Consider the following 24948-nt stretch of genomic DNA (forward strand, 5'->3'; position numbering starts at 1 on the left):
AGTTTAAAAAGCTATGTTAGATTACAGGTTAATATTCTTCTCATAAATAATTGAAAATTTGGTTAAAGTGGCAGACAACAATTATAGATAGGTTAATTTGTTTGTTTTGAGGAATACACAGCATCAAAACCTGTGAAAACAGTTGTATTAGGTTTTACATGGCTCTTGAAGGAGCTGTCTGTTATCTCAGCCTGTGTTTAAAGGGTGTAAAGAGGAATAGTTTGACATTTTGGGAAATCCGCCTGTTTTGTTTTTTGTTGAGAGTTATATGAGAGGATCAACATTACTCTCATGTCTGTAATGTATACAATATGAAGCTACAGCTTTGCTTAGCATAAATACTAAAAACAGAGAGAAACTTGTAAGCTTATATACATTAAACAAGATATAAGATATCAATTAGTGAGCTTTTGTTATCTTTTGACTGAGCCAGGTTATTATTTCCACCTGATTAAAGTCATTGCTAAGCTACGCTAACTGTGTCCCTGAAATGTATGGAACAGCAATACTAATTTGCTGAATATCCAATAATAGGGCTACACTTACACATTTCAGCCCTTATCTAATTATCAATATTATGTTCACATAATGTTCTTGTCAAGAATTATACATTATAACCACATATTTGAAGTAAAAGAAAATAATAAATATCAACTAATAATGTCTTAAGGACATTGTATCACTTAAGACCTTATTCTGATGTCCTTTTCTTTACTACTAATATAACGACACTAGAATGTATTATATCCACTACTTGCAGTCACTGTTCTGTATCTATTTCATCTATTTACAGACTCCCGCGTAAAGTAGGTCAAAAGGTTTCCAACTCGGTGTCTTGAAACAAACCACAGTGGACATAGAGGAGACTGTTTATAGCACATTGTTTTCTTCCTTTTGTCCTTGAGCTCGGAGATAACCACATGACATTCACAGAGCCACTACAAATGCCTTTGGCACACTGAGGCAGATTGCAAAGCCACATTGACACATATCAAACTTAGACTCACACTCACACTTACTGGCTGTGTGTCACACACTCCCGAGCATACCAAATATGAAGCTGCTTTTATAAAACTACATGGAATCTTAGATGCATCCTACAGAGTTTGCTCTTAAGAGAAGGAAGCGGGCAGTCCATTATAAAAATGTCTTCTTTCTGTTCTCACCCTGAGCTGCTTTCATTCTGCCCCACGAACCAATTATTTGTAAATATATATTATTAAATGTATAAATATGGGACCTGTCAATGGGTGGGATATATTTGGCAGCAAGTGAAGATTTTGTTCTCAAAGTTGATGTGTTAGAAGCAGAAAAAATGGGTGGTGTGAGAATTTGAGTGACTTTGACAAGGGCCAAATTGTGATGGCTAGACAACTGGATCAGAGCATCTCCAAAACTGCAGCTCTTGTGGGGTGTTCCCGGTCTGCAGTGGTCAGTATCTATCAAAGGTGGTTCAAGGAAAGAAAAGCGGTGAACCGGAGACAGGGTCCTGGGGAGTGAAGGTTGGCCCGTGTGGTCCGATCCAACAGATGAGCTACTGTAGGTCAAATTTGCTGAAAAAGTTCATGCTGGTTCTGATAGGTGTCAGAACACGCATCACAGTTTCTTGTGTATGGGGCTGCATAACATTATGACCACCAGGGTGCCAAGGTGGTCATAATGTTATAGCTGATTGGTGTATATTATATAAAATATAAATTATATAAAATTGCACTTTGAGAACATCAGATTTTGTTATTACTTCAACAAGGCCAGGTCACCACCCTATATCTTGGCACTAATTGCTACTTCATACTGTAACTCCACACTCCTTCTTGTTTTCCTGGTATTGTTTCCTTCTGTTTACCCTTGAGGACAAAGATAACCCTGTGAAATTGTTTTAGGATTCCTAATGCTAAGCTCAAGAGAAGGCACTGTCATGTGTCCCTGTCAGCAGTGACTTTGCCATTGTGGTTGTGTCTGTTTGTTATCTAAAAAAGTGAAAAAGTGTTTCCAGTCTCTAGTTGACTTTCTCATGATATAATTAAGATACTGAAGGCTAACACAGTATTTGTGAGTTAAGGTCAAGATGAAACTGATACCTGTCAATGACTCTGAAGAGTTATTGCTGCTGTTGATTTGGGTTTTGTTCTTGAACTGATATACTCATCTACTCTTATTCTACTGCCCCCTTTTTCCCTCAAGGGGGTAATTGTTATGTTAAGAGTAGCGCAAAAGGCAGATTGCGCAAGAGGGCAGAGTTTTGGCGAGACACCAGGAACAAGGAAGTGGCAGTACCGGGACCTGACTGACTGCCGTGGTGTGTACTTTTGTTTATGTTATAAATTTCAGTAAAAATCTAAAATGGTTATCAGTGAATGAATTTGAAAGTGGCTACTGCGTAACCAGGTGTTTCTGTACCATCTGAAGTGTAAAGCTGTCTATGAAGTGATAATTTGTCTCAGACATAGTTGGAGATGACATCTCCTCCTCAAAGACCTCTGCGTTGCATAACAAGACCCTTTCAACACTTGATGCTCCACATCTCAGGTCCTAACCTTGAGTAGTCTAATTAGCCTTCACGTAGCTTTCCCTGTCTGCAGTTCCATTCTCAGCTGTTGTGTGACGAGTTGGCCTCTGACATCGTCTTGTTCTGCTGGCATTCTTCGTGTCAGCCACCTGATGTGTTGGTCCACCATGTCGGTGTAGGGTGAGATGGAGGGAGATGCCAGCCTTAAGATAATTGTCTATTTACTGAATAGATACAAGGTGTTATGTGGTTTCAGTTTGTAAGGTATAATTGTGAATAAAATCATAGACTTATAAATGGCTAGCAAACACAAAAAAGCTAATAAGCTAAAGGGGCTTATCCACAGAATATGGACAGGTTCCAGACTTTCCAGAATACAATGAGGTGTAGTCTTAACTTCTGAACCTACTTGCTGAATTACTTGCCAACTATTGTGAACTGAATACCAAAAACGCAGTAGCCCAGTCTGATCCTACTTGTATATTTAAAGGCACAGAGGTCATGTCGTGTCCCACACAAATCACCATCTCTGTATCTGTTTGTGCCTCTGTATATGAACATGTGCAAATTAATCCTTTAGCAGGTATAATGTTAACCGTGTTCATCATTTTAGTTTAGTGAATGAACATGCTAATATAACATCAACACTAAATATATGTACAGCTGTGTTTGATACCAATAACAACTTTATTTAAATAGCACCTTTCATACATGAAATACAGCTTAAAGTGCTTTACAGTGTGGCATTACAACAAAACAAAATAAATAAAATATAAAAAATCTAAACATTCTCCAAAACATTAGGCATAATATACACCCATCAGCCATGACATTATGACCACCTGGGGTCATAATACTATGAATAGGAAGGTTTTCAATTGACTTTCATGCCAGTCACTTTAATAGTTGTTGAGATATTTCAGTATCCAAAGTGGTGGACCAACCACCACTGACATCCCCAGAGCTGCGTGCGTTGTAGCATGTTATCAGTATGTTTTTGTTTCGTTTTTTTTTACAGTTTTATTTTAGTTGCTCGTGGGTGAACAGAAGAGTACATTCAAATCAAGATATTTCTAGCTGGCGTGCAACCAGTCATGATGTAAATAACAAGGTGCTGAGCTCATCACTGCAGGTCTTGAATTTATTACTTAAAGGTTAAGAGAGCTGTCATTTAAAATGTCCACCAGGGAAAGTGTGCAGTCTCTTTACAAGGTGATAATATGGTCCTATAAGACTGAAGAAAGTGTGACGACCTATACACCATCTCACCCTGCACTCCTCATAACTCAACTTACTCACAGCTCCACACCTTGTGGTTAGAGTGCCACTCTAACCTTGAGGGCATAGTTTTGCTACCAGAGTGGAACATACCTATCTGTGTTGAGATTCTCAGCTGTCTTACACTCCTGCTGTGGTCCTTTGTCTACAGACAAAGACAGGCTGGGCCAGCTGACATGAACAGTAACCTCTGTCAGACTGGTGCTGCACAGAGGTGTATGGAATCTGAAAATGTGAGTTGGGTAGAGGGGAGAATAAGTCCTCCTCTATGTAGAATATCAGAAGGTGTCATTTTCTGTCACACTTTTTCTGTTTAGTTTGTAATGAAAAATGTTTTGCAGTGTAAATAGTGTAGTTACAGGGTATTCAGACTGTAAAATAAAGTGATTACAGTGAAAAAGGGGTGAACCACAGATCACTTTATTTTTTACTTTTACAGCCCACATACCCACTGTTACAAGGGTGCTTTCTACAATCCTCACATCTACAGTTCTTGTAGTAGTGTAATTTCTCCTGCATGTTTTTTCGAAAACGTTAGTAAAAGCATAGTAAAAACTGATTGTTGAATTTATGAATCACTCACTATTCTCTTTATACTGTATGCTGTCCACAGTGATATTCAGTTCATTTACATAAGGAGCAATACTGTAATCTAATGATGTGCTTCCCCCACTCTGTGAGTGTTATACTATTGAATATAACATAACAGTATTATTGTCACTGTTGCATGAATGTGAAGTGGCATTGAGTTGGTTGGTTGTGGATCAAATTATAACTATTTATATAGTGTTGGGAATATATAACACTTCATGTAGATATTTCTTTCAATATGTTTACATATACTTTGTGTGTACAATCTCAAATCTCATAAATGAATATAGTTTTGGTTTCCTCTGAACTGTAGTGAAATTTAAGTATAACCTTAATTGGAAATATTCAGGAGCATCTATTGGCATTATTGGAGTTTCCATAACTAAGTTTTTATTATAATCACCAAAATACATTATGTTTTTGTTACCTTAGAATTAGCTTTTTGTATCTACAGATGCCGCAGGTCACCTTACATGGAGTCCGCTATGTTGAACAGGCCTGTTTCTACAGCAGCCCAAATAGGACAAACAAATCTTTGGCTCTAGCTCGGGGCTGTTGCGGGTTTTTTTTGTTTTTTGTTTTAGCATTTTGCAACCCAGGAGTGTTTCCTTAATTTTTTAGAAGAGAAGAGAGACACAAGGGATTTGCAACTACTCTGCTGGATGCCACAAAATCCTACACACTGGACATGTAAGAACGGTACTTATAGACCAAATACAGCTACTCAGTTACTTTCCTTTGTGTTCAGCATCATAATTGTTAACAATCTGATGATAGGACAGAATCTAAACACTTGTTTCGGTTTAGGATTAAAGTCTGAATTGAATCTCAGAACTGAATGACCTGTTCATCAGGCCTGGAAAGAGCACCAGGTGCACCAGACTTCTTTCTCCAGGCAACGACTGGAATATGAGAGTTGACCTCGTTATAATGCTGTACTTCCTTTTAGAGATCACCACCACATCACTCCGGCCATACACAGTGCTATATTCTGCTGCTGCCAAAACTGATCTGCTCATCGTGCTTACCATCCTACCATCTACCCAGTAGCAGTAGGCTATCGGGGCTTCATCAGCACACAAACCCCATGGCTGCATCAAGATGTAGGTGTAACTGGGGCGAAACCAAAGAGCAACTAAAGATCTCACTGAGGATGAGGTTGAGAGCTGTGAAAGTGAACCAAAAAACACCAAAGACAATAACAGGACTTACAGTCACAACCAGCATAGTGACTGTGCCTTAAATTAAATGCTAATATCAGCATGCAGTGACAATGATAACATGTTGAAATTTGGCAGGTAATATACTATATGCATGCTAATATTTGCTAATGAGCACTAAACAGAAAATAGCTGAGGCTGATATAATTGATTTTGCAAGTATCAGGTCATAAACCAAAATATGGGGCCAATTTAATTTTTACCTGATCATGGTGTAATATGCAAAGTCTGCAGATCTGAGATTTTACCAGCAGTCCATCCCACATAGATGTTAAATATATTTCACTGTGAACAACAAATGTCAGCCACATGGTGGGGCTCACAGTTCAATGTATCTGTGTGGCTGAAGAACCAGAGTGAGAGGGCCAATGAGAAGAGGTGCAGTGTATTTAAACTGAAGTTGTGAACAGAGTGTTGAGAAAAAGCTGAGAACTGTAAATAGACAGGGGAAGTTGGTTTCTTGGTTCTGTCAACAAGTACTTCTGCAGGATTATTATGTAGTGACTGTAGCCACAGAGCACTCTGCAACAAAATGTCTTGATCATGTGGTCCACAGTTTTGTACTGCAATAAGTGCACAACTCATTACTTTAGTAAGTATTACTAAAGAATCATATTATTAAAAAGCTTTACAGCACCTGTTCTAGATACAGTATACAGTGTGTGTTAAAATATATTAAATTTAAGCGGCAGTTGATCTAAAACTTTTTCTCCTGTCACTTGCCCATTAAAATATCTGGATCACTTCAATATTGGACCTAACAATCATAGCTGGTAAAAATGTAGCTGCATCGAAAGCAGCTCTGCAAAATAATTGAAATTAAAAATGTCAGATTTTGGGACACAGAAAAGCAAAACAAACTCTTATTTATTCTAAACTTCAATACAGAAGTGTCACTGTACTGAACCTTTGGCATTTGGCAAGTGTTTGTGTTTCTTTTTTTTAAATATAAATTGTGTTAAATTTGAAACCACAGATTCCCTTCTGAGCCCCAGAATTGAGATCTCAGGTGATCTGAAGGAGAAGCAGTCTGTCACTATAACCTGCTCAGCTTTCACTCCCTGTCCACACTCCCCTCCTAAACTCACCTGGAATCTCCAACAAGACTCTCACAACCAAATAGAGGAAAACACAGATGGAACCTTCACAACTAAAATCCAGGAGAGCATCACTCTGTCAGACCAACATGATGGATACAACATCACCTGTTCTGTCAGATATCCTGTGAATGAAGGAAAAGATAACAAGACAGCAGAGGAGAGAAAGACTCTCAGTGCTTCATGTAAGACAACCAGAGTTTGTTATTGGATCCTGTCAGCACATGATGATTCATGGGATGTCAGTTACATACTTGAGGTTAACAGAAGGAATTAAAGTTCAGGGTGTTTTAGAGCTGTGATTTTTTCCATTAAGGAGAAGGTGACCATGCTGTCTTGTTACAGTTAATCCAGAGTTTGGGGTTTTTGTCTACGTGAAGATCCTGGGAATCGTAATGCTCTACAGTACAATCATCATCTTTGAATGGTGAGAATAACTTTTCTATGATATGATCATTTGCAGATAAAGACTTATTGGTCTCTTTTAAATGTTTCAAGTTCATGTTTAACTTTTATTCTTGTTTTTGATTCATTCATCTCCTTTTCTTTCATGTGGTTTAGATCAAGATGCTGCAACAAACCAGTGAAGGTAAGTGTGACAGGGGTGTGAAGCCCCGATTTAAAACCTGAGTTGTACTGAGGTGCACTCAGTCAATCAGCAGCCAGTCAACTGAAGTTAAAACAATACAATTTATTAATTTAAAAACAGAGAATAAAACTGTTTAAAAGTCTTTGAAATGGAGCAGTGCGGACGACAGTGGCCTCTCTCCTGGTCCGTATGACGGCAACAGTGCGGCCGAGGGATGGTGGATGGGAGCCTTTAAAGGCCAGGACACACCAACCCGACGGCCGACCATCGGAAGAAAAGCAGTCGGACTGATCAGTTGGCTCCTGTCTCCCCGAATCGGTCAAAAAAGTGCCTCCGTACACACCAAACCGACTGGAGTGTACGTACTGCGTGTGCGCAAGGCGTACTACGTCCCAATAACAGCAGACGGTGCTAATCTGTGTTCTCGCCCCAAAAAAATGAAAACCAGAAATGACGGATCACTCTAGACCTAGTAAACACAGCGCACGCTGTCGTCAGTCATTGTTTTCATCAGAGAGTGTTGATAGTAGTCAAGAAGGATCGTTATTGTCATTACTCGCTGAACAGAAAATACGATGGCTAATAACAACAAGATACTGGCGTTAGCGTAGTATGTTTACCATCGTCACTTCTGTTTTTTTTTTGCACTCACTGATTCGCTAGTCAAGGGCTAACACTTCACCAATCAGATTGGTCATAGGCCTTTTACGCACTACCGCATTTTTCGAACGGAAATACGTCATTGTAGCGTAGTAGAACTTCCTGTTATCGTAGCGGGCTAGCGCAGCAGATGTGGACAATGTCGAAGAGTCGCAATTTCTGTTGTGTTCCAGGCTGTTCGTCTTCCAACCAAAAAACAGCCCTACCTTTCATTTCATTCTTTTCCTGTGGATCCAAACCTGAAACCCAAATGGATACAGGCGATCCAAAGAGAGGAAGGGAACAAGTTTACTGTAAAAAGAGGTAGCACTTATGTCTGCAGCCAACACTTTTCTACGGATGATTACATTGGTGGCTGCGTCGTTCGTCGCCTGAAGAGTGATGTTGTCCCAAGCCTATTCCCTTGGAACAATTTTACTGCTCCTTTGAGAAGGCCGTATATGACAGAACCTTCAAACGTCAGTCTATCCAACTATGCTGTGAAGATAGTGACATGGTGGCTAAGGCTAAGGCAGTAAGGATAGATTATGACTACGTGCAGGTAAGATTGTTCATAATGTGTTTAGTAGGCTAAGTTAACGCAAGCCAACTATGTGTACCGTTAATGGATAAATGCATTTCTAACTGAAAAACTTCATATGTCTATATCATGAAATTCAACTAACGTTAGCCTATGTCTCTTTTATATTTATATATATATATATATATATATATATATATTATTATTTTTTTTTTTTCTAATATATGTTGTTTGTATAATATATGTTGTATGTATATCTGGAGTTTGTTACAAAAATAATTTCCCCCGGGATTATTAAAGTATTCTGATTCTGATTAACTCTGTAACATAGCCTGTTGACAAATTTCAAATGTAACGTTAATGCAGCAAGATGCTCGTGCGACATTTCAATTTGACACATGTGATTACTGCTCTGTGTTGGGTTGAAAGGTATCATAAATATGTTAAGACTGGTTTTTAATTTCTTTATCTTTACAGGTGCTCTGGATGAGGCATTAGATTACATCCATGACTTAGAAGCCATGTTGCAAAAGACTGACCTACCACCCCCTACTCTCTTCAGCCGATACTGTTCATCGGACGACCAAATTCGTTTCTACACCAAATTTCCATCCAAGAGGGTTTTTACTATTTTTTGGGAGTCGATTGCACCCTCTGCGCATAGACAGGTGTACTGGACAAAAGCAAAGAGGGCAGGTGAGGAAGGCTGCCAAGATATCATGGCAGACAAAGGGTTTCTCATTCAAGACCTCCTTGCTGACGTTGGAGCTAAGCTCATCATTCCACCTTTTAAGCATTCAGCTCAATTCAGCAAGGAGGAAACAGAACAAACCCAAGCCATTGCCCGCCTCAGAATAATAGTGGAGAGAGTGATCGGTAGAGTAAAGTCCTTTCACATCTGGGACTCTGCCGTGCCGCTCACACTGATTGGCAGTGTGGATCAGATCTGACTTAACTGCTGTGTTCTAGCAAATTATCAAGGACCTTTTTGTTTTGCAGAGTGAATTAATTAATGTTGTGTATGTAAATAATGTATAAATAATGTGTAAATAGTTTAGTGTTCACACATACAAGAATATGTGTGAACACTAAACTATTTACTATATGTATGTACGTCTCAGATTGGCGTGGCCTTCCTGCAGCTTGAGGTGAGCAACCTGAGAAGGATCGTTTTTTGTGCTGCTCTTCACCTCAACCAGGCCAAAAGGAGGCGACTCTGTAGGGTCATACACCCGACCGTCTGGACTGGCCCCGAGATGTGGTGCGTCAGGGTGAATGATGAAACCTGCTGGTAACACATTACATTGCATTATTTCAGCATAGTTTGCCAGCACTTCAGGCTCCACCAGCAGACCACGCTTCATCGCAGCTGTTTGCATTGTGGAGCCTCTGATCATGTGAACAGCTGCAGACTCCTGCTCAGCACTACCCGCCCTACTACCGCAGGCATCCCGAAAACGACTGGCAGTCGGTAGTTGTGTCCACGCAAGACATTTGGACTGCTGCCGACAGCTCTGGTGACACTTGAAGAGACTCGAGATGCATTAGCTGATGTAGTGTCGGGATGAAATGCAAGGTGTAATGCAAGGTGTGCTGCATCAGCGGAAGGGATGGAAATTCTGGAGCCATGTGGTGTATGATGAGGTTTTGCAGCACCAGCTCACTAACAGGTTCAGGATGGATTCCCTTAAAAATAAAAGGCAAAAAGCAGTTACAGTCTGTAGTCACTACTGGGGGTGTTTTTATAATTTACAGATACGCATCGGTTCTTAAAATCATACTGACAAAAACTGGAGAACTGTTTCACTTCCTGTAAAATGTAACATCCTTAATCCTCCAATAAAAAGATTCATAAAAAAAAAAAAATCATAATGACATGTTTATCACAAACCCACCTGTGTTCTTGGTCTGTGCCATCTTTGCAAGCCACTTGTGCAGGCCAGAAGGGGTGGAACAGCCTGCAGACCCAGCTGTGAATAATGTGCAGTCTGGTACAGGGTGGCAACTATGTGGTTGCAGAATCCTTTACCAGCTGCACAACTGCAGGAGAAAGCTTTCAGGTTGGCACTTTCTGCTTCCAGTGATATCTAGACACAATAACAAATTAAACAGGTTACATTTAAGTCATACTTATGCTGTTACATCAATGAAACCTCCAGTTTGTGAGGCTCCTCACTCTTCCTCATTGACCTGTAGCATCTACATCTCACTACAATCTGTCCCTGGAGTATATTTGATACTATAACCGCATGCAACAAGAAAACATTATGTGTTATCTCACATAGAAATACACTTCACTTCGTAACATTAATGTTAAGTCACAACACAATGTCAGTAACATTTCACATTTACTTAGTACAGCTTCACCAAATTACTGGTTGTTATGTTATCTCATGCCATCTCACTTAAACATACACACAACATCTTCAGTGCGATGTGTTATACCTTATATTACAAATTCACAACACCTAAGATTTATCATTACTTAACGTTACTTTACAGTTAACAGAGTTATAACCGGTTATATGGCTAATGCTATAATGTTAGCAATGTTCTTCTTTACTTACCTTGGTAATTGCAGATAAATTCTTCGTGGAAGAATTTATATCCCTTTTCCAGTTTGTTTCCTTTAGTGGACGAATGTATCTCCACACTCTTCACCACATCGGTGCTGGTGAACAAGTCAGGCTTGTCGAAAAAACTCTAACGGTACCGTAAGCTGCCAATTCTCCATCAACAAAGCATACAACAGAAGTGGGTTTATGCTACCGTGGCGTATTTCCGGTTGTTGCGTAAATGGCCTATTGCTATTGAATATTCTTAAATATTCAACAGTATTACATCTTCTTGGTTTAATGTAACTATAAATCATATTAATGATCAAATGCTCTGTATGTAAAATCTATCTGCAAAGAAACTACCACATTTTGACCCAGAAATACTGAGGACATGACCTCTGTATCCTCTGTGGTAGCTACGGCCCTGGCTATAGTTACTAGTTACTTTGCAGATAGATTTTACATACAGAACATTTGATCATTAATATGATTTGTTGTGTTGAATATGTTGAATATTTAAAAATTAGAGGAGTAAGAAATATATTACATTAATGGTGAACATGACCTCTTGCTCTTCTCCTTCATGAAGCTTCAATCTCAGTCTCTCTGTTGACATCGTCTGCTTCTACTGCGTCCTGTGGAAATGAAACAACACAGAGAGAGAGTGGTGTTAGTGCTCTGCAGTGAGTTTAATGCAGCTGGAAGAGAAATGCCAGCAGCTCCTTGAGCTTGTTTTGGTAAATCGAAGCCTAATATAAAGTGAGATTAACTCTCCTTAATGAAATTTGGCCCATTGCATTCTGGTCTACAATCACTGATGTTAATGGAGACATGGATATCTAAACATCATTGTCTCTGAAGGATTTCTTCTGTATGACTGCTCTTTTATAACTGGAGCTTTTTCTCTGTTTTCTTCAAAGATAATGGTTTATCTTCGAAAAACTGACACTTACACATTATGACTTCAAAGGTCTTTTTGAGAGTTTTCAGGACAAGGACAAAAACAGTCCTTTTTACTTCACTGAATCTATATGACAGCTATAGTCAATTGTTATATTTCAGATAAAATATGTTAGCTGTTGTATTTATTTCTGTCTCTAAGTCTGACTGTAAATGTAAACATTTAAATAAGAAATGATTAACTTTCAGATTTGATTTCTAATAGTTGGAAGATTGTTAATGTAGATCAAACAGTGCTGTTTGTAACACAAGAAGTTTCTCTGTGCTGCAGGAATGACTTTAATAAAATATGACCTTCTGGCACTGAGTCTCTGAGTGAGTGCTTGCTCATGGTGGAAACTGTTGGGTCTCTGTAAATAATGCTAGAAGGAGTTCGGTCTAGACCTGCTCTATTTGAAAAAGTGTCCTGAGATAACTTTTGTTATGAATTGGCGCTATACAAATAAAACTGAATTGAATGTACAGTTGAATGTCTTTTTCTACTTTAAGTCATGAGTGGTCCATCTATCACAGTGAAAGTCTCTAAAACTCTCTGGTTCTTTACGATGCTAAATGCTCCACTGTGATCACCAGCTGTTGTCATGTTGGATAAAGATGTGGACCCAAATACAAGACACAGATTCAGATTCATGGTGACGTTTAGTAGGTTTTATTCTAAAGGTGAAGATGATGAAGATGGTGATGATGAGGGGAGGGTTGAGGAAATGGCTTACGAATGGTGGCTGGCAGGCAGGCAGGTGTAAACTTCCCTGTTGTAGACTGCCGATCAGGCACTGAGTAGCTGGAGAACCAGAGTAGATATACTGTTGTGTTGACTGGAGGTAGGTGCGTAGACTGAGAGAGTTGATGGTTTCATTGCATATATACTGTGTGGAGCAGAGCTGGAAGGCAGGAGGGAAACCCACGCCCACAACACACAGATAGGAGACACAGGGGAGGGGGAAACAAAAGAAAAACACAAGGAAAAGGCAAGGGTACAGCCATGGCCATGACAGCTGTCTCTACCTGTATCTGCCTACAGTTTGGTGCTGAGCAGGTAGTGAACAGTGAATCTTAGAGCTTTTTACTTTGACTTTTACTTCTGCATCTGAAAATGAGGCTGATGAAAGCTGTGAGAGTGAACCAAAACAGTAAAGTTAGGGCTGTAAAATCAATAGTATGAGTTACATGGAACTAATAAGACTAACAGTCACAGCCAGGATGGGAAAAGGGAGGGTGAAGCGAGTGTGTTGCAATCTGCAACTACACTGCTAGATGCCACAAAATCGTCCACACTGGACCTTTAATTCCTGAATACAGTTCAGCTGTTATCTATTAAATCAAGTTCTGACAGAGGCACACAGTTCAAACATTACAAACACAGTCAACAGTGTGGTACAAGTCCTTCAAGAGAATATCACATTTATTTAAAGACACATCAAATGTACCCTGTGGTATCAAGTTGACTTGTCATCATCTCACAGTACTCCATAGTGTTTCAGTGCTGAAGATATTTCTGTAAATGAAATAAGTTTTAAAAGCATGAGGTTTGTCAGTGTGTGGTTGATGAGTTAAAGTGGGTAAAAGAGAAGTGGTGGAAGATGTCATGTACAAAGCGCTGAGAAAATGGAGGGAGCTTTAAGTTTACAGAGGAAGGTAATTTCAGTGTCAGTAAATGCATGGATTAAAGTATTACTGTAGTTCTATTTATGCTAAAATGTAAAAATGTTTCTAGTCACCTATATGCAATCCAAATACAAAATGACAACAGATTCCTCACCTGACCCAGCAGGACCCTCACCAGCTCTGTCTGTTGCTTTAAACACTTAACAAGAAGAAACTCAGCAGGATCATCTAAATCTTTGTCCCCTTTGACTGTCCTCCTTACAATCCATTGTTGTTGTTTTTGTTGTTTTACAGTTGAAACAATTGCAAAATAAAATAAAATATACTGCAGAAAAAATAAGACACATGGGTTTGCAGTCAATACATCACAACACTAGTTTGTTGGGTAAAGTTAATAATAATAGAAAACACTCAAAATAAATAATTAATAATAAATAATATTAACAAAAGCTCCTCGCTCACAGGGTGTGAATAGAAAGGATGAAGAGTTGTTGTAGTTGGATATGTGTAATGTTATTAAAAAGTGTTTTAATTGAGTATTTAAAGTGAACAAAGTATATTAGTCACTCACTTCTCTCATCAGCTTGTTATTACAGAGCAGCAGTGATGAAGTCAGCAAAAACTCTGTGGTACCAACATGTATGAAATAATCTTTGGGTGTTAACAATTAAGAATTTGTTGAGTCATTATGCACAAGGTTCATCAGATATCCTCTTTAGCTCACAAACATCTCATAATTCAATCTTTAATCACAATTAAGATAACGGCCTTTTTTCTTTCTTTTGAACAGTGTTTGAGTACTTTATCTGTTGCTGATAAACCATAGTGACAGGACCAAAGAGAAGTGGGGGGATGTAAAGTGGTTAAGTTGTGAACAGGGCGCTGAGAAAAAGCAGAGAACTATAAGTAAAAAGGGAAACTTGTTTTGGTGCTTCTGTGCTTCTGCAGGATGATCATAGTGACTGTAGCCACACAGCTCTCTGCAACAAAATGTCTTCATCATGTGCTCCAGAATGGTGTTTATTGTCTGTGTATTGAATATTTATTCTTTGATGTTTCCTTGTGAGGTTCACAACTCACACCTTCTTCAAATATTATCACTGATTGAAACTTGCAAAATCAGCTTTACCAGCTCTGTCTGTTAGTATAAATCCATTTCTTGCTGTTTATCCAGGACTGAGTCGCAGTGGCAGCAGGTCTACAACAGGGTAGACATCGCTTTTCACATGTTCCAGCTCTTCCTCCTGGGGAATCCTTCAGTACATTTTATGTATACTGTTCAACTAATCTTAACTGCATGTACAGTATCTAGTACAGTAATATGTACTAAAATAAGACTTCCTTTTATTTAAGAATACATAATGAATAAGTCTTTTTCACCCTAAGAAGGTTAAGATGCAACAAAAGCTGACTTCCTCACTCACAGGGTGCAAACAGGAAGAGCAAAGACTTCTTGTATTTCAGCAGTATTTTAGTCGTGTGATATCTAGTTTGAAACAACAAGTCTGTTTGCTTTTATGTTACAGTGGCTTAGCAGGGAAGACTGTTACTGTGTCTGTTGCAGTTCTGCTGAAATTCACAGATTGTCTGATTTTAAAACTAATTGTTTCTCCGGTTTATCTGCAGGCTCGTTTGGTAAGGTCAAATGTAACTGCTTTTTATGTTTGAACTTTTTAACCCAGAGAGTTTTTATTTTGCTGCTTTTCATGAACTCCACTGAAAAAGACATGATATATTTTATTTGTTGGGTTTTGTTTTAGCAGAAATGATCCTCAAAGAAATGAGAAGTTTCTTCAGCAACATTTTATTTGAATTATAATATCATAAACTCAGACTGGATCATTCTGATTTTATATTGAAACTGTTTTCAGAGCAACTCTGCAGATATTATTCATCACTACTTATAACACAGTAACATCTGGTTGGACATGGCAAGTTCCTGGTTTGAATGTGTGAATCTGAGGTTGCTTTAAAACAACATGAAGGATTTGTTTAAAAGATGCTTCTATTCAAATTTTGAAGAATAACTTTATTTTAGATCCAGGTGATGAGTGTGATTGCAGTCCTGTCTGTGAATATGGTGACAGCCATCATGTTACTGAGTGTCTTCTTTCTTTCAGGTGAGCTGTTTGTTCAGTCACTTTTATTTGGAGACGTTAATCATTTACAGTTTGGACTTCATTTAGAAACAAAGCAGAAAGATCAGTGCAGATAGAGTTACTTTTTCCAACTCTTCATGTCCTGACTGCAAAGTGAAATGTTTTATATAGAAATTGTTAACAGGACAGGGAAAAAGACCAGCATGCAACACAATGCTGATTTGTTTATCATGAACTTTCTCTTCATGATGATTTTTTCCACATTTTGTTCATCATGAGTCTGATTTTACAGGTGCTTTGGCTGATTGTCCTCAGAGGTCAAAGCTCTTCATTACTGCACCAAAGAAGATGGAAGCACTGAGTGGATCTTGTTTGCAAATCCCATGTAACTTTAGAGCTGAACCAGAACAAGATTTTAAAAGCAGCAGAGAAACCTTTGGAGTGTGGATTAAAACTGACTACAGATTTGGCCTCTATCCAAACAATGTGATTTTCAACAGTAGTAAGACAGTTAAGAAGTATCCAATGAATATTACTGGAAACCTGAGTAAGAAAAACTGCACCACTCTGTTTTCCAGTTTAATCACAAGTTATACAGACACATACTACTTCAGAATCATGAACTGGCCTTTCAGAGCAACAGCTGAATGTGATCCTCTTCAAATAACAGTTAAAGGTAAGAGAGCTTTGTTTCTTTCAGTCTATAATGTTATTGTTTAGAATAAAAAGTGAAATCAGTTACAGTTTTGGTCTAAACAGCACACTTTATCAATTTGGAGGTTTTTCACTTTACCATGAATTTAAATTCTGATTAAACACTGAGTCTATTGTTACAGTTTGACATTAAAATGGTCAAATTCTGGGACAGTGTAAAGCAGAACAAACTGTTATTTATACTTTATGCGGTTTCAGTACAGAAGTATCAGCTTCATCTGTTTGATTTAAACCTTTAGATTCTCCTCCGAGCCCCAGAATTGAGATCTCAGGTGATCTGAAGGAGAAGCAGTCTGTCACTATAACCTGCTCAGCTTTCACTCCCTGTCCACACTCCCCTCCTAAACTCACCTGGAATCTCCAACAAGACTCTCACAACCAAATAGAGGAAAACACAGATGGAACCTTCACAACTAAAATCCAGGAGAGCATCACTCTGTCAGACCAACATGATGGATACAACATCACCTGTTCTGTCAGATATCCTGTGAATGAAGGAAAAGATAACAAGACAGCAGAGGAGAGAAAGACTCTCAGTGTTTCATGTAAGACAACCAGAGTTTGTTATTGGATCCTGTCAGCACATGATGAATCATGGGATGTCAGCTGATTTTCAATGAATAAAGTTAATCTCACATTTTCCTCAGATGCTCCTAAAGACACCTCAGTGTCCATCAGTCCATCAGGTTTGGTGTCAGCAGGTAGCTGGGTGAACCTGACCTGCTCCAGCAGAGCCAAGCCTCCCGTCAGCCGCTTCACCTGGTTCAAGAACAGCAAAGATGGACCCATGAATGTATCTGAAGGACCGTTTTACAGCTTCAATGTGACAGATGGAGGAGTTTATTACTGTGTGGCTACAAATGATCTTGGTAATCAGTCGTCATCATGGATTCATTTAAACAGTGCAGGTAAATGTAGAACTGAATCTTATTATATAATTACTTTCTTCTTTTCTGTTTATCTTCTTTCTTGCAGCTGTATTGTAGTTTCTTGGTTTTAGTACCTCGCACTTTTTCTGCATATGTATGAATTTATTCTATACAATTAAACTTGACCTAGATGTTAAAAGAGAGACTTCAACGATGGTTACATCAGTATTTTTACAACATTCAACCTTTCTTTCCTTTCAGTCTCCTCTCTACAATGGGGTTCAGCTGTTGGAGGGATCATTGTTGTCATTCTCATCTGCACTGCTCTCTGTGTTTGGTAAGTATCACAAATTAAAGGATGTGACACAATAAACTCTCTGGCACTGAAGTTTTAACTAAACGTACGTTCATGGTGAGAGCATGGATGAGGATGTGATCTGTCAGTTTTGTTTATTTCTGTACCAACAGATTCCTCACATTTACAGTTTTGTACTGATTAAAGTGGTTGACTCTGAAACTCTCAAAAGAGAACAAAAGTTGTTGTTCAGACCACCTGTTCTGTGATTTACTGTCCTCCTTTAGTTTCATCACCAATCTCTACCAATTGTATTTTAATCTGTATGTTTTTATGCATCCAATTATGCTGTTTCCCATCAGTCCTTACTTCTATCATCTATTTAACCTGAAACACAGTATATTATTCTGACAGCTCTCTAATGTCTTCCAGGTGGTTTAAGTGGAAACATCAAACTCCACAACAGACTCAGGTGGGAAAATACTAACCTTCATTGTACTGAACTGTTTGTTTGAAGTATTTTACAGTGACCCTGTCTGATATATATGAAAGCATCAGTCTCAACAATCAGTAGACAGTGTTTGAGAGGTACGCAGCCCCTAAAGTCCCCAAAAGAAAATATTTTTTATCTTGTGCACACAAGATAATTTACTATAAATTCATATTCATCTCTAATGGTTTCAGATGCACACAGCTGTCATATAACGCAGAGAACTCAGCTTATCAAGTTTTATTTTCATCTCGTAATGTCATACCATGAAATTCTTGCTGCTCTTGCTAAAATCTGAATATCGGACAGATTCTGTTAAGAGGGGCATGGACTCGTTGGTAAAACGGGCGATCTAACCAAACAATGTGTTTGCTTACACTATGGGAGTGGCTTTATGTGGAGGAGGGGTAGCTACAAGACCATAGTGGCTCTAGTGGGCACAACAAATTTCACATGCACTAACTGACATGTAAGGCAGTAACAGTCAGGGGATGGGCTCTTTAAAGTTTACACAGGCTGGAGCACGTGTTAGTAACAGCTAGGGAGGTAACTTTAATTTTTCACAGGGCTGATAGCACGCTGTGGCTCTATCTCAAGTTCTGCTTCTTACTTAGGCTGAAATACATAGCTGAATCAGTCAGGTACAAGATATATGTGTCACAGCAAATGAAGACAGTTTGAATAGCTTGCATTGAATATGTCTGATTCGAATGCTGAACCAAATTCTTCTTTTTCATACAGTGTAGGTTTAGCTTGGAATAGCTAGCAACAATAGTAAACTCAAAATGAATATTCTCAAATTCCTTAATTTGATGAATAAATTAATTTCACCACAAAGTACTTGTTTATAAGTACAGCTTGATGTCTACTGCGGTGTCAGACTAGTGGAACTAGCCAAAATTTGCATATTGGCCAAAAGTACATAAAACATTAATATTGTGGGCGTGCCAGGAGTTTTATCACCTGGACATCGTGCATCATCAAGTTGTCTCAGGTTACAGTCCCAGAAAGTGACTGAATGAGGTGACAGGACAATAAATATCCAGTTAAACCACACCAAATGAACAAGTTCATGTTTAAATGTCCCCTTTGACCCAACAGGAACCATAGTCATTTGGATCTGGTTGTCATCTACTTTGTTTGAATAATAGAGACACAAGAATTGGAATTGGAAGAAAAAGACCTGAACATAGTGAGGATTGTTCCAAAGAATCCTATCCATTTTATACTCAACAATATTTAAGGTTGCACTGTAATCCAGCAGCATCAGAACAAATGTTTAACCTGAGTCAGGATTCAGATTGATGTTTTCAGATGTTTGTGTGCCAAAGTGAAATTTAGATTGATCTGTGATGATTTAATCTGGAAGGATCCAGCTCACAACAATTCTTATTTGATTCATTTTTCAGAGTCAAAGAGGTGAAGAGCTTTCTCTTCAAATGCCAGTCAGCACAAATGAAGAAAACATCCATTATGGAGAGATTGACTTTTCGAAGAGGAGACCTGAACCGTCCTCTGACTCAGTGCAGGACAGTGGACAGCAGCAGGATTCGCTGTATGCACAGGTCAAAGTGTCTGAGCCATCAAACAGATTAACTCACACTGCTGATGGTCCAGAGGATCTCTATGCTCAAGTGAAGAAATAATAAATGAGTACTGTTTTGTGATCAGACTTGAGTTGGATTCATAATCTACCTTTATTTTGTAATTTTACCACGTTTTATGTCAGTTAATGAAGAAAAAGTCAGTGGAGACTAGACAGGAAAATGTTTACTGCTCACAGTTAAATAAAAGGAAACTCCACACACTGCAGCTCAGATGGTTTTCTCAGTAATCACATTATCATAGTTCAGATTTATGTACTGACCTCATACAGCTGTTACTGTGTGGTTAGTAATCTGCTTGTGAGATATGTGCAAGTAAAAGTCTCAAAGCTCTGAATAGGAACTAATCTTAATGACATGAAAATGAATTATATTGAACTTGACACCAGAAGCAGTTCTGTACACACATTACCAGTGTAGTCCAAGATTATATCTACTTTTGAAATGTTTGTTTATTTTACATTCCATTTTTAATAAGGCATATTTATCTCATTTGCTTTATCTATTGTGTATCCCCTTTTCTTACATATTTACTATATTACTTCTAAAATGAACACAAGACAGAGTTTCTGCATTTGAAGATATTTATTCATTGCACTGTAATAAAAACGTTGGCATACAACTACTAAAAATACCTAATAATCTCACTCGCATTTATTGGTCCAACATTTCACATATTGTGTGTAAACATCACCTGAAATCATACAATTTAATCACAAACATAACGAAAGTCACAAGATGAACTAGCATAGTAATTCTCGGGTCCACTGGAAATCTGCTACAATGTTTTGAGTATTTATTGTACATCTGATTAATATATTTTCTAATATCAAGTTCAGTTTAACATGAAGGGCATTTTTTCAGACTCAGTCAATAATGTATTAAAAAGAGCTGCTAAAATTCACTTAAAACCTTTCTATGAGTAAAATGTTAAAACTTGATCTACTCTTTGTCAGAATTTTGCCTAAAAAAGATCTTTGGGCTTCAGCTTGTAAACACAGCATCCTAGACACTGTACTGTTAAATATCTCTGAGGCACTACTGGGCCATGTTGATTGTGCTTTAGTACCATGCTATCTCTTGTGAGTGAATGGAGGTAGTGACAGTATCTACATGACACGTTTGACAACTTCACAGAAATCTAACCTTCATGTTGAGAGTCAAACCTCCCTCCTACCACCAACCCAGCACCAGTCCCTCAGTGTTGCAGCATTAGTGTGAAGTGGTGTCCAAAAGGTAAATTGCATTGTAGATTATTAGCTTCTCCGTCAATTCCATATCTGACATTTAATTCCTGACAGATTCCTCTTCATAAAAGAGAAAGACAAGAGTCACTGACTGTGTTTTCAAGCACAGAGAACATTAACTACTGGCCTGGCTATTGGTCTTAGGTTTTTATTCAAGCAATTATTGAATAAGCACATACTAAATGTAGCTGCCATAAACCATCTTTGACAGAGCAGCAAGTACTAGTAATGTCTCATACTAGCTACTGCCATGTTGTTTGAAAACCAAATAGGGATGGGGTATTTCTATGTCACAGTGACAACAACCTGGTTATCCAAGCTTAGTGTTTGTTTACTTTGATAAAACCAAACTGTCTTCTCAGCTAACCTGGTTCAGAACTAAATTCTCTGTGTATGTAAACCCAGCCAGTGACTCTGATTGCACCCTAATGATCTGAATCCTGTGTCATCAGTGACTGCCTCCCTGTTCCTGGAGGAACTTCCTGTCAGTAGGGTTTTAATTGTGCACTCTGTCCTCCAGAGCCTTCAGCTCAGCCTCCACCTGAGCCGGCAGATCAGCTCCAACTTGCTGAGTGAAGTAGGCTCTCAGCTCCTTCGTCTCCTTCTGCCAGAAAGATGTAGGCACATTGAACAGGGCACCCATATCCACCTTGCTGCTCAGACCTTTAGTGTTGATGGCGCCATCTACTGGCAGCCAGCCGATCTTCTTGGCTACTTGGCCTTCATCTCCAGACCGCAGAGCAGAGCCGGGCCAGAGGAAGACAATAAAGAACTAGTTATAGTAATAGTATTAGTAAAGGTAATGTCCTCATCATCCATTCATCTTAAAGCACCTCATCAATGGGATAACTCTAATATCTGTATTACAAATAATGACACAATACCTAAAACTTAAAGCTTAAAAGTTAGTAAACTACATTGACCTTGAAATTACAAAAAAACGACAAAAAATATATAATTTCAGGATTGTCAGGATTTAAAGATTTGATTTATAATAGTTGAAAATTGTTTTTAACACAAGAACTTTCTCTGTGCTGGAGGAATGACTTTAATAAAATATGATCTTCTGGCACTGAGTCTCTGTCTGAGCTATGATTAGCAGTGAGTGTACAGTTGCTCCCAGACTGCTCATTTTTGTAACTTTTGTTTCTCTGGGGTAAATTACACCTGTAAACAATAAGGCTGTCTCCTATGAGCTAGAACAGTGACATTAAATCTGACATTGAAAACAAAACCTGAACTGAAAAGGTAAACATTGCTATTGAAACACTTTTATTGGAAAACGTTGTACTTCCTCTTTTTTGTCTTTTTCCCTCGAGTTTGATTGTTTGTTTGTTTCTCTGGTTATTTGGATTTTTGCTTGTTTTTGGACTCTGCCTGCACCTATCTGGATTTGTTTGCTTATGTTTCCTCGACCTCCTGTGTACCAAACCTTCAATTTGGCAAGTAAAGGCTGTGTGTTTCACATCAAGATCCTGTGTCTTCTGTCATGCATTTGGGTCCTACCGCTTATAGTTCCACCAATCTTAACAGTACGAACTGGCCAGTGATGGACCCAGCAGACAGTTTTGATCAAGAACTCTATGATTTGTCCGGCACTCTACTATGTCTGAAAGCTTGTTGAAGGTCAAAATGGTAGCTCTGAATATGGCATGGAAGGAAGTATCCTCTAAGCCTTCGCTCAAGAGACTACCTGAGTGGGCTGAGGATTTTCTGAGCACCCCTGATTCCCAGCCAGCTAGCATCCAGCATGTCCAGGAAGTCTTCCCAGCTGCCCAGCACTCCAGAAACTCAGCCTGTCTCATCTCTTGGTCGCCATCCAGACCTGCTTCACCCTTCGGTCCTGCCTCCTAGTTGTCTGCCAAAGCTGTTCCCCATAGAGTATCAGCATGCCTCGTCCAGAATTACTCTGCTCTGCGTTCATATGCAAATTCTCTGGGGAATACATTTATTTTTTCATTTGGAAACGGTAGCCTTTTGTTAATTATTTTATGTTATATATTTCTTATTTTTGACCATATTGTCCAGCCCTATACTGTGCTCTTAAAAACATGATCCAACCGTCTAATCCAAAACACTGAACACACACACACATTGGGTAATGGTATGATCAACCCGCACAAACATTAATAAGTCATTTAAAACAATATCAACAAAGATTTGTGTACTCATCAGTCGAAGGAGAACAATACGTCTGTAAGTTGCAGCGAAGCAGTTGATAACCGTATTGAGGTCCACTTCTTTGGTCCTCCTGGAACTGATGGCCAGCAGAGCCAGATTGCTGGATCAGGCGTCTCAGCTTCTATTCCTTTAACCTGCATAATCTCACAGATGCAGCTGATCTGACAGGCAGGGTCATGGAGTTGCACACAAGTTTATATAAATCAACAAAAGCATTCTTGTGTTAGGGGTGAAAGGGGAGGGGGATAATAATTTAATGATGATGATAATAAAAAGGGAAAGGGTTCTTTTTCAACAGAGTTAAAAAAAACCAATTGGGTGGTAAGCAGGACTGTGAGTAGATTAGGAGATTGCACAGAGAACACATTGGGCAGTCTTATGGGTTTTGGCCGCTCGTGGCGTGTCCACTAGGCCTCTCCTCTTCGGCCAACCCAATCTAACGCCGGCGTTTCGACCCACCACCAGGGACACCTGAGGATCACAAGACTGCAGCCAGTAAACCAACAAGTAATGCTCTTACTCAAACCTCACACGCCAGAGTGTTACTCTATCCAAAAGATACTCACTCAGCAAACAGAGCTCTCACTCTGCTGCTTTTGTGTCGCATCGTAACACTCTGGACTTCCATTGGCTGGTGCACTTGCCTCTGGTGAAGGTCTCTCTTCCCCCCAACTCTTTCCCTTCTGTGGTGCTTAGAATCCCTCTGCTCGTGCCTCGTTCTCTCCACTCTGCTTCATCTTGCTCCTGAGTCGTCTGTATCTCATGTGTCTCTCATTTGTTCCTCCAGACCCTCCATTTTGGGTCTCTCTCGTTCCTTCTTCTTCCTGCAGTTCCAGGCTGTTTCCTTCTGCTTCTGTCTCTCCCCGTTGTGCCAGGTATGCCTTTCTTATTTCCGCATTCTGCTGCCTTTGTCCCACCCCTGGACCACCGATTGGTCCACCATGGGCCAACTCTCATCTGCCATTGGTGGGCCCTGTTGTAAAATAAGCTAAGAGCTGATCAGGAGTAGGAACCAGTGATTAGTCCAATCCGTCCGAATGTCAGGGAGAAAGTACAATATAACACTCAGTTCCAACTTAAAAGCAAGCTCAAAACCACAATCTCATAAACCAAAAATAAAATCAAGCGTAACCACTACAAAAGAAATGCAATAAAAGGTATAAAATATACAATAAATAACAGTTAAAACACACAGGGCCCTCTCAGAATGTGACAGCTTTCAGACAAAAAATGTCAAATCACTCAATTTACTAACCAATCAGGCGATTACTGGGAAAAAACAGTGATTATGTTAGTCGTCTGATGTTTCCAATCGCTCTTTTGGCCCTGTCTGGCTGCTCACCACGAACTCCTGCAGGTGAAGAGGCTGTGCTTTTCTCCTCACCTGGGGCCGCTGCATTTCTGATTGTTGGCCTCAGTCAGTCCTCAATTTCTTTTTGAAAAGCACACAGGTATATATATTTTATACCTTTTATTGCATTTCTTTTGTAGTGGTTACGCTTGATTTTATTTTTGGTTTATGAGATTGTGGTTTTGAGCTTGCTTTTAAGTTGGAACTGAGTGTTATGTTGTACTTTCTCCCTAACATTCGGACGGATTGGACTAATCACTGGTTCCTACACCTGATCAGCTCTTAGCTTATTTTACAGACAGCAGGGCCCACCAATGGAAGATGAGAGTTGGCCCATGGTGGACCAATCGGTGGTCCAGGGGTGGGACAAAGGCAGCAGAATGTGGAAATAAGAAAGGCATACCTGGCACAACGGGGAGAGACAGAAGCAGAAGGAAACAGCCTGGAACTGCAGGAAGCTATCAACCTCAGTCCCAGGTTAGCCTCAGCTACAGGTCCCCGTTTTCAGTCC

General features: G+C 39.2%; 1 protein-coding gene across 3 annotated transcripts in view; it reads left to right on the forward strand.

Annotated features, from left to right (window-relative positions):
• LOC127369576 (B-cell receptor CD22) overlaps positions 1–24948 on the forward strand; it is a 137158-nt gene that overhangs the window by 102122 nt on the left and 10088 nt on the right. Inside the window, exons 2-5 of one of the 3 annotated variants that reach the window (XM_051411071.1) lie at positions 15626–15707; positions 15979–16362; positions 16640–16945; positions 17048–17308. The exons of 1 other annotated variant lie outside the window; for it this stretch is intronic. In XM_051411071.1, coding sequence (XP_051267031.1) covers positions 15635–15707; positions 15979–16362; positions 16640–16945; positions 17048–17308 — 1024 coding nt within the window. In that variant the 5' untranslated portion in view covers positions 15626–15634. Of the gene's footprint in view, positions 1–15078; positions 15223–15625; positions 15708–15978; positions 16363–16639; positions 16946–17047; positions 17309–24948 lie in introns of those variants that run through there. One more of the 3 variants, XM_051411074.1, reaches the window with a different exon arrangement.

This window comes from Dicentrarchus labrax, unplaced genomic scaffold, assembly GCF_905237075.1.
Source record: "Dicentrarchus labrax unplaced genomic scaffold, dlabrax2021, whole genome shotgun sequence".
NCBI classification, from domain to species: Eukaryota; Metazoa; Chordata; class Actinopteri; family Moronidae; genus Dicentrarchus; species Dicentrarchus labrax.